Here is a 10,955-nt window from a genome sequence, read left to right as displayed (position 1 = left end):
GACTGTAAATGTTAGTGGAAATTTCTTTATGATATTTACAGAGAAGAGCAGCTTTATTCATCTCCCAGGCAATCCTGATCTCTGATTTTCTATGAATTTGCCAGTGGGATGTCTGAATCAGTGTTTAATTAATAAGATAACCCACCACTCCCCAACTACAGATATCCCTTGAAATGCATTAGCTGAAAATCAAACAAAACAAGTCAGCAGAAGACTTTTTTCCCTTAAAAAACATGAAGTCACCTTAGGGTTTTGCTGGTGTGTTTCAGCTTTCTGTGTGGGTTTAAAATAATATTAAATTTACACAAGATTATTTTGCGTGTTACTGTCTAGGATCCTAACAATTAGAAAAAGCAAGGTGGTATCTTTCAGCTAGAAAATACTCTGTTAACATTGAATGGGGACTCATCAGATGTTTGCGGAGTTGGGGGACTGAGGTTCTCGGCGGGGAGCTGAGGACTGAGGCTAAGTCTGCCTCCCAGGGGTCAGGGAGATTCCACGGGTCTGCACCTGCTCAGAATGGCTACCCTCGGGTTTCAGTAGGGCCGGCTGTAACTGGCCATGGTTGTCATGTGCCAGGCTCACACACTGGTTTGGGGCGCACACCTTCACGGAGGACATACACATGCACACACACACAGACACCCACCTGGACACCTTTTTCCAGTCGAAGGTCTTCTGGCGCAAGGTGACGGGCGAGTTGGAGGCCCTCACTGCTGGGGTGGCTGTGCTCTGAGTGAGACAGGGTGTGGTCAGCACACAGCAGAGGCCGTCAGCCACCTCTGAGGAAGGAAGCAGATGGCCGGTCAGTGACTCTGGGATGCTGCAGCCAGCATGGGGTGCGGGGCCTAGGGGATAGTCCAGTACAGCTCCCTGGTTGTTCACATGGGAAAACTGAGGCCAAGATTTGAAGGGAGCATGGCAGGGCTGAGAGCCATGCACCCAGTTGTTTAAGAAATGTTAACATGCCCTGAATACGCACTGCACGTAGCTTGGCATAGGTAACGGAGTGAAGATTAGGATCCAGAATCACCCAAACTTGGGTGTGAATTTCAGCTTTGCCCCCGATACTGAACCACCTTGAACCTCTCTGAGCCCCGGTTTCCTCAACTGCAGAATGGGAAGGGTGAGCTAACGAGTGAGAACAGCTGTCAGAGTGCCCGCACAAGTCCCCGCCTGCAGTGGTTCCACACTAAGGCAGCGTGCCATCAACTTTTTGGGGTGAGCCTATCGCGTGCAAGGGGGGGCTGTGTACAACGCTGGTTCCCCCAAAGCACACAGAGCAGCGTTTAATATAGCACAGCAGGCTAATACATTCGTAGGAAGAAAGGAAGGTAAAAGAAACAAGGAAAGAAGACAGGAAGGGAGGCAGAGAGAGAAGGAAGGAAGACAGGAGGGAAGGAAGGAAGGAAGAAGAGAGAAAAGAAAAGAAAGGAGGAGAGAAGGAGGGAAGGAGATGTGAGGGAGAGGAAGAGAGAGGGAGGGAAGGGAGAGAGAGGGAGAGATGGGAGGAAGTAAAGACAGCACAAAAATGAAACAGACACAGGAAAAGAAGAAAGAGAAAAACAAAGAGGCAAAAGAGAAAGTAGACAAAGAAAAATCTCTCTTCTCTAACCTAGATACTCATGCGCAAAGAGAATGAAAATTAAATAAGTCCATTCTTGTTTCCCTCAGCTAGTGTGAAATATCTGAGCATCCAGGGTCCCTCATCTTCCCAGGAGCGTTACGATGTAGCCGTCATCTCTTCAAAGTCTTCCTCTAGCCTATATCATCGTGAGAAAGACTGGTTCTGGCTGTCCTCAGACGTTCCCATAGATTGAGGAAATTCTAGGTGGCCTTAATCAGGTTGAAGACCCCAGTGCTTCTCATGTCACAGGAGAGATGGGGTGGCTGGGGACGCGAGATGCTGCCGGGTTCCAGCAGGACTGGGCCATCCCGGCCTGGAGCCAACCCATCACCAGGTTTTAGGAAGAATATTATATCTCTGGTGGTCTCTGCCTCTCATCTTATTTATGAAGCTCTCCCAGTGTCCTTGCAAAGAACAAAAGGAAATTGTAGCCAAAGAAGCAAACCCAGGCCATCAGAGGGTGGCAGTCAATAATGTCTTGTTTAGTAGTTTTCAGTCTGACTTTCACTGTGAACTCAAATGTCCACCCACACTGGCCCGCACCGAGAAATGTGAGATTGGACCTTGAGGTTGGAGGGAGCTTAACTGGATGTGAATCTGAAATAATTACCTGTCATAGGTTGGAAATTGAAACGACCTCCCAGGTTAGGAAGCGAGGGAGATCAAGTCAGACACAAAGACTAAAGAAATCGGTGGCAGTAGACAGCACAGGCAGCGGACTCTGTGAAAGTCCTTCCTTGGAAAGGTTAATACTCAGGGTGAAAAGGAACTTTTGGCAAAGAGAAAAAGAACTAACATTTATACGCAGATAGCATGAGCCCTGTGTTGAGCCAGCCCAGCACACTTCATTGTAGGGAGGGCTGTGTCAACTCTGAGCCATCAGTACTGTTGTACCCATTTCTGGAATGAGGAAACTGAGGATCCTGGGGTCAAGTCACCTTCTCAGGATCACAGAAATGTGACCCACACCCCAAGTCTCATTGATTCAGAACCAGGCACTTGTTCCAAAAGCAAATCATTACGTCTGAAACGGAGAAGAAAGAAATCCGACACTACCTCTGGGGTCTGGACACACTAATCTAATTCTCCCCAGTCTACAGAACTTTCCAGAACACTCATTCTTCTCACACCCTTCAACTCCAACACTCTCCATTCAAGACTCCCGTTTTCCCATCCCTTTATTTCCCTGGCCATATTTTAGAGCTCATTTGTGTCCCACCCTCTCTGTTCTCTCAGTCAACACCATGCATGGAGTACTTTAGGTGCCAAAAGTTTCACACACATGATTTTTTTTTTGGTCCTAACAAGAATCCTATAAGAGGCATTTTAATCCCCATTTTATAGGTGAAGAAACTGAGGCTTCAAGATGCTAAGTAATTTGCTCAAGGGCACCAGAATAATAAACATAAGCAACTTGTAAAACAAAGAGGTCTATTCCGACCCCTTAGTGCACAATTTCTCTGATTCTGCGCCTTTAGGAAGAATCTGGTGGGAGGTAAAACTGGCCACATCGTTTCCCCTTTGGGGTCCCCCAGAGGCACAGGAAGCACTTCAAGGTTTCAGACCCTTTTCAGTCATTTGCAGGGGGTAACTGATGACTGGAATCCCTTTACTGCTGCAATGGCCAGGACCCTCTTTTGAGAAGGCACTGCTTCTCCACGGGTGCAAGATCCTCGGGCGTTCCTGGCCCGGAAGCCTCGAGGACCTCCCGGGCTGTAAAAGCTTTACCGGTTGGCACCTTTTTCATGTTTGCTTTTGTTTATGCAAAACTTATGGTCTCCACACCTCTCAGATGATTGTTATTAAAAGCCAAGTACCACAACCAACCTTTACTCATACTCAGTAAAAGTTGACTGTTTCCAAGACTCCCTTCCTCTTTCATTTTTAGCCAAGCTGCCGGGTTTTCAGCTATCACAGAAGTAACATTTGTTTATCATTTATTTCGCATCAGCCACATGCCAGGCTGTGATGGACACGATACGTGAACGATCCTGTTCGATAATCATTGCCACTACCTGCAAGGGGGCTGTTCTCCACCTTCTGTGAATGGGGGACTGAGGCTCTGAGAGGCGGAGGTCTTTGCCCAAGGTCTCACAGAGCCCAGATCCAAGCGCGGGCCTGTCTCCCAAGCAAGCCACCCCTTCGTCATGACCTGCACTTCTCACAGGCCAGGTGTGATAACCCAGGCCCCGTGGACTCCTCCTTTCTCCTTGAAATTCCCTTCAAGACCCCACGCCCTAAAGAATGCCAGCAGAGACACCCAGGGGTGTGAGATGAGACATCCTGAGCCCAGAAGGGGGCAGATGCTAACAAAGTGAAAGCAACTTCTCTTCTCCTCTCCAATATGGCAGGGAAGGGAGCAGAAAGGAGACATCTTGCCCAGTAAAGGGGGCAGTCATTCAGTAGGAGCCTGCTTTTATGTCAGGTATTTTCCACGCACTGACTCAGTCAGGTCTCACAGCATCCCTGAGGTAGGAACAATTAGTATCTGCATTACACAGAGAAGAAAGTGGGGCACAGAGGTGAAAACTAGCCCCAGGTTGCCCAGAAGATCTGGAATATGAACAGAGAGGTTCCAGAGCCAACTTTTAGAAATTTAGTCAACTTTTTCCTATTTCTCCCTTTTCCACGGGGTAGAGTTTCAGCTCCCAACTTGGCATTCAGGCCTTTCACAGTCTAACTCAAATTTTCTCTTCTGACTCCACACTACCCCATCACCTCCATCAAAACTACACACTTGCTTCCGCCATCTTGGAGGATGCTCCCTGTCCTGGTCACCTCTCTCCTGAGTCCACGAAGGACACACGAGTGACTAAAGTACGATCCCTGGTCTTTAAGAGCTTGTTGGGAAACACAGACCAGCACACAGTTAACTAGGCCACAAGGCAGAACAAAGGGAGTTCAGGGGAACACCTGGCGTCTGTGGGAGCAGAGAGACAGGCAATTAATCCTAACTCCTGAAGCTTCAGCGCAGAGGAGGCTTCCTGTTGGCTTGAAGGCTGAGGAGGATCTTTACGTGCAGAAAAGGGGAAATGAGTGGCATGTCAGAACAAAGCCCCAGAGGCCTGCAAATGTATGGTCCTCCAAAGGAAGTGCAAGCTGTTTGCGGTTGTGACTATAGGGGCATCCTAACTCGCTTCATTTGCAGGTAGAGACAGGCTGAATTTGAGATTAGCTGCGTTTTACTTAGGCAGCATTCACAGGCAGTCTGTTTTAGCCTGAAATTTACAGTCCAAATTAACAAGAAAAGAGCATATTAAGAAGGCAGGATAGGCAGAGAGGAAAGTCAGTCACCTGGCACGTGGTGGTGACCTGTGTGCATCCTAGACTGAGGGCATCACAGGGCAATTAACAAAGAGAGGCTTCACTGATGGATGGGGGCTGATGGAGTGTTTCTTACCAGAATAGTGATTCACCAGGTCCTCCAGGCACTGGAAGGTGAGCCTCGGGGAAATGTAATACCAGTTGTTTGGCAGGCGGAAGATGCGGTAATGCTTCACCTGCCGGTGTCTCACCGAGAGGGAATAGAAACCTGCAGGAGATGGAGGACAAGTCAGTGGCATGCCACATGTCCCCACCCGAGAGCAGCCAGCTGAGGAGCCCCCCACCACCGAAGCAGAGAGATGTTCTCAGCCTTGTGATAGCGCGATGATACCCTGACATGCACGCTTGTTTTGAACAGCAGCAACTAGGACCCCATCTGCCTGGGTAGAGCTCACTCTTAGGAGACCACGGGAGCTCACTGTCTTAGCAGCCCGGTGTATTAACCATGTTAATACAGCTCTTCAAGTGCACGGGCTTAGTCTGTGCTTTGTGAAATTACCATTCCAGCTGCTTCTGTCTGCTTTTTGAGTCCTTAGGCCAAGTTAAATGATCAGAGTTGGGCTGCATCCTATAGACCCAGGATCAGTGGTCATCCGTGAGTCCTTCCCGAGTACACTCTCTCCAATGTTTGTGCTACCCTTTTCCCCTCGTCCCATCAGTGCCACCACACCACACATTTGAGGGGCCTTACAGTTATGCCCCTGTTTCTTTGTCCCTACTCCCTCTGACTTATGCTTGGTTTTCTCAGAAATTTAGAAAAGTGGCAACGAAGACATTTTTCTTGGTATCCATAGGAAACACATAAAACATGTTATTTCTCCTTAAGCACAATTAAAGTAAACACCCCAAATGGGTTAGTAAGCAGAACTTTGGGTAAGTGCCTTCACTTCTCTTAGCCTCCAAGTGGAAAGGGAGAGAATTGGACTTAGGTCATGTTTAAAGGTCCTTCCTGCTCTGTTCTGGGGTTCCAGGGGTGAAAAACGCTCAAGAGGCAGTAGGAGGGGAAGGGCGCTAGCATTTACCACGTCTTTGCTATGTGGGCTGGGCAGGGGGCTCAGCTATTTCCAAGCAACATCTCAGTTGATTCTCAGAAATACCCCAGATGGGTCCATTATATTATTACGGTTAATAATATATTACAGATGGAGAAACTGAGGCTCAGAGCCCCTGAGTGACATGGCCAGAGGCACACAGCTTAGAAATGGCACACCTGGGGTTTGACACTTGCCCTGAGAAGGCCCCCTAGAGCATTCTAATGAGCATCCCTAGCTTTGCCCCAGGCCTGCTCTCAGAGCCAACCCAACATGTGTCTTCTGGTAATGTCAACGGGGGCTGGAAATATGGTGAGCAGGTCAAGGGGGCAGGTGGAAATTTATCAGAACTTTGCATACCCAGGGGAGCAGAGCCCGCCACCCCCACCCCGGCCCCACCCCTGCTGCAGATCTGCCTTACGACATCTCTATTTTTAGACCAGCTCTGGCACCTCAAGCTGGGTTCTCTCCCCCCTCTCTCAACCACACCATCTTAGAGGGTCTGTGTGAGTCTGGGTCTCCTGCCTTGGGGGACCCCCGGGACGTGCACAGAAGTTTCGCCTATGCTTTGATCTTGCTTTCCCCCAGCACATTCAGGTTTTTGAGAGAAAAGTTGTTCTTGGATTTTTTATCACTATGTCTGGTCCCTGCATCCCCAAAGTAAGGCTGGTGCTCATTTCGGTGAAGGGCTCCAGCACCAGGCAGCTCTGGCGGTTAACAGGGGAGCGGGAGATACTCGCAGGTGCCGCGTCTTCTCTTCTTTGATGGCAAGGATACAAGAAACAGGCTAAGAACTTGAAAATATCTTCTGTATTTACAAAGCTATTATTATTCTCAGTCTGGGAAAGCCGGAGCTGCTAAGTGTTTTGCTCCTGCGCATTTAAGTGCTTGCTGTATCCCTGATACGCGCTAAGCACTTTCCCGTTGTTAATCTCACACTATAGATAAGGAAACTAGGCTTGGAGAGGAGGTGACTTCTTAGTAATTCACACAGCCAAAATGAGAATTCAGGACCCCTCCTCTGAGCCATGACAAAACCCTGCTATTCTGTCTTCATGGAATTACTTAAGGCGTAGGATGTAAGGAAATTATAAGGATAAAGATCGTGTATGTAAGAAGATGTGTCTGTTTGTCCTGATACTCTAAGCCTTCTGATTTCATCGTAGGGCATAGTGGGGACTAATATTGAACGTCTCCGTGTAGCAAGAGCACTACAATTATTATTACATTTGAATAGCACCACAACCTTACAAGAGAGGGGCTTTCTCTCCATTTCACGGATGAGAAAATTGAGCCCAGAGAAGTCAATGACCCGCCCCAGTCACAGAGCTTGAGAGCCCAGGCCAGGCCTAGACCAAAGCCCACGTGCTCTCTGTGCCAGCGGCTGCCCATGCCTGGCGTTCGCTTTTCTTCTCCGTTGATGGGAAATTTTCCAGCAGGAGTCGGCAGCAGGGCCTGATATGGGGCAGGGCCCACGGCAGTGCCCATGAGGTCCCTGCTACCTGTTTCTAGGCCCCTGGCTTTGACGCTGGCCTCACCGGTGGTGTGTGGGCACGGGGAGCTCACCACATTGGATCGATTTGCGTCCCTCGTGGGAGGAGGGCAAATGAGCCACGTAATGAGTCAGCCGGGAACAAAACCTGCTTGTCTGACCAGAGCACGGAAAGATGAGTCGGAGGCTGCTCACCTTTCTTGGTCTCACTCTCTCTGATCATGAAGGAGCCCATCTTCGTGTCTGGCAGCTGCAGCAGCTCCTCAGCCTTGTCTCTGCCCAGCCCTTCAAACAGCCAGCTGGGAAGTAGGGAGACAGCCATGAGTATTCTGAGCAGACCCTCCCCCAAAAACAGACAGGCGGGGCACAGAAATTAAGCTTGAGGCCCAGTTAATATAGAACTGTCGGGATTAAAACTGTTTGTTCATTCACGTTCAAATAGTTCATCAACTGTTCGTTCATTCATTCATTCATACTTTTAATCTTTCAAATAAAATTCCTGAGTGCCTACCTCATGCCAGGTATTACAGTGGATAATGAGGACGTAAAGATACATCAAGCATCTTTCTTATCTCATTTCTCAAATGCCAACTGGACTGTGCTCATTCTGCATCATATAATATATAATTATTTTACAATGTGATAAGGGACCTATCTGGTCTACTTCCCTTATACTTTAACTTCCTGGCCCCTCCCTCCTCACCCCGTGAGGGCAGGGACTGTGTCTGCCTTTTTGGGTTTCATCTTTGTGTCCAGGTTATCAAGCTTGGCATATATTTGTGAATGAATGAATGGACACAAGAAAGAAAGAGAGAAATGGTGGTGCATAATTTCACCAACTTCACAAGCCCCACTTTGCATTCCTTATATTTCCCTCTTCTCTTTTTCAACATATTTTAAACACAGTTGTCATTACACTGTGCATGTATTTCTTGCTTTTTTTCACTTAACAGTAAAAAAGAGTGGTTGTAATAGTGCAGCCCTGCTTTCTCATGGAATATTCACCTTCCATAGGAGAGCTGACAGTTTTGAACACTCTTCGGAAAGCAGCTCTGTACACAAAGGAACCTATGTTCTAAGGGATGGGCCCTCACTCGTATTTCTGAGCAGTCTCGGCCAGGTGTCAGCGTGGAAGGAAGTGCTTTGTTAGCAGTTGACTGATGTGTACTTGGAAGCAACTGCACATTGCTTTTAACACTCTCCATATTTCAGTGAATGGACCTAGGCTTTTAATCCACAGGTCTGAGTGCATGCTGTGGGGAATAGTAATACTCTACTGTTTAGCACCCTTTAACTTTCCCCGTGGCATGCCAGCAGGTCACTGACAGGGTCAGCTGAAGCACACGTGGGAGAAGACCCACAGACACAACATCAGATACTGTTTATTTATGGACTGGTCTCCAACGGTGCTTTTGTCGTTAAGATCACGATTATGCCATATTCGGCCAAATATTTCAACTCTTCCCTTAGTTCACCACAATCTATAGTGTGTTATTTTAGTGTATATGACAAACATGCATCCTTTCAAGTCCTGATATGAAATTCCACTTATAAAAATGAAGACAACATGACAATAACAATAGCCATGTATGAACACTAATTATGGGCCCCATACCATATTAAGCACTTGAAATCTAATCCTCATATCAACCCCCTAAGACAGGTAGTGTTACCTCTCTTTCACCAATGAGGATACTGAGGGTCAGAGTGATTAAGTAATTTGTCCAAGTTACCCCATGTCAGCAACTGAATTGGGGCAGCCAATTCTATAACGATTATACTGCACTGCCTCTCTTCCTGTTCTGTATTTTAGCAACATTCATTGCATCTACTAGATTGGAAACTCCATAGGGTCGTGATACCATCTTACTCATCTGGGTTCCCCACCACCCCCAGCTCCTGCCAGCCTTTAGTACCACATCTTCAGCATGAAGATGTTGATGCTTGTTCACCAAACGAATGAACGGATCAGTGGCATGCAGCTGATTTAGAAGAGTTCCATGACTCACATCCCTATCAGAACGTAACCCTCATAGCAGCTTCTGCCCCACTTCTGCTCACTCTCGTCATCCTAAGCACAGAAATGGCTTTTGGTATTCATAATCAAAATCACTAATACGGCAATGAAATGCAGTGAATTACATTCTTCAAAGTATTCAGGCAGTTATCTCTGCTTCACCAGGCAAGCATGTGGTGTGCACAGTCCTTCTCTGAATGTGCAGAAGTTATTTCTGGATTGCTTCACATAAAAATGGTCCTTTCTTCCTTCCTTCCTATATAGTGTGCACTTCTTTGCCAAGGTCTGGCCTTGGTTGCTTGACAGGTGAGGAGACTGTGGCTCAAGGAGGTTAAGTAACTTTTCCAAGGCTCCTCCGTGGAAGCCAGGGAGTAAGCCACACATATTCCAGCCAGGTGTGCTGGCCTCCAGAGCCACCATCATGCTGCCAGTCTTTTCCTGTAAAAGCGCAGGAGAAAGCAATGCTCTTGTCTCGTCTGCCACGCCTGACTATTTAAAGTTTCTTCTTTTCTCTTTGACTCACCCATTTGTCAGGTTGGGTACATAAGCGTTGTTGGCAGTAAGTGCTCTCTGTGGTCTAGACATGATCTGATAAGAATTTAGCCAATGTGTCGAGTGCTAACTGTAATTTCAGGCGTTGTTCCCAGAACTGTCTGCATATTATCTCATCTCATTTTCCCAACACCACTATACTTGGGTCATATTATTATCTATTATCTTCCCTATCGTTTTATATTATGATCTCTGTTTGACAGGTGGGGAAAGGAAACTGATGCATAGAATGTTGAGCAGCTCGCCCACTGTCGCATAGGCAGTAAGTAACAGAGGCAGGATTTGAAGCCAGACAGACTGACTTTTGGCCTCTGCATCCTATGATAACAGTTCCTGAGTGTTTATTGCCATGTGCCAGGAAAACCATGTTAGAGCTGAAAGGTCCACCTCCCTTCATCTTACTGATGGGGAATCGAGTCTTAGGTGGAGGAGGGGTTAGCCAAAGGTCGCACCCGTCCTTATGGACTGAGCTGCGAGTAGAAGTGACCCTCTAGAACCAATGCCTTCCTTTCTGCTGTACCATGCTGGAATCTCTCTGTGCAAACTAACGGACCACTAGCATAAATATCATGCTTTATTGATGCCATTTCAGAAATGTACTCACCCATGGTAAACTCGGGCCACACATATTCCAGGAATATAGCTCTCTCGGCCAGTGCTAAGGGAGATGGCTTTCCACCAGCCCCCTTCACTGTAAGGAGAACAGACAGGACAGGGAGGACACGTAAGTGGCAAAATGAATGAATGAAGCGAGGGATGAACAGAGTCATCAGATTTAACCCGGAGCATATGTCGGGACGTTCCTTTTTTAAGATCTGTCATTGGCCGTGTTGACCCGAATTTATCCATATGAAAGTTTAGTTTTTAAACATATCCCCCATTCCAAGCTAACCAGGAAATCGTCTCACGTGC

At 47.5% G+C, this 10,955-nt stretch overlaps 2 protein-coding genes across 4 annotated transcripts in view; one reads left to right on the top strand and one right to left on the bottom strand.

Annotated features, from left to right (window-relative positions):
- Positions 1-10,955, top strand: part of TG (thyroglobulin) — a 262,905-nt gene that overhangs the window by 169,731 nt on the left and 82,219 nt on the right. The gene's annotated exons all lie outside the window — the stretch shown is intronic.
- Positions 1-10,955, bottom strand: part of SLA (Src like adaptor) — a 34,199-nt gene that overhangs the window by 2,225 nt on the left and 21,019 nt on the right. For both annotated transcript variants that reach the window (XM_087447431.1, XM_004431055.3), the window contains 4 exons: positions 10,648-10,734; positions 7,670-7,773; positions 5,028-5,159; positions 650-782 (listed from right to left, as the gene is read on the bottom strand). In XM_087447431.1, coding sequence (XP_087303557.1) covers positions 650-782; positions 5,028-5,159; positions 7,670-7,773; positions 10,648-10,734 — 456 coding nt within the window. The remainder of the gene's footprint in view (positions 1-649; positions 783-5,027; positions 5,160-7,669; positions 7,774-10,647; positions 10,735-10,955) is intronic.

The sequence above is a fragment of the Ceratotherium simum genome, chromosome 23 (genome assembly GCF_057802395.1).
Source record: "Ceratotherium simum simum isolate JZ-2026a chromosome 23, ASM5780239v1, whole genome shotgun sequence".
Classification (NCBI taxonomy): domain Eukaryota; kingdom Metazoa; phylum Chordata; class Mammalia; order Perissodactyla; family Rhinocerotidae; genus Ceratotherium; species Ceratotherium simum.
Note: the sequence above shows the minus strand (reverse complement) of the source record. Positions and strands in the feature narration are given on the sequence as shown.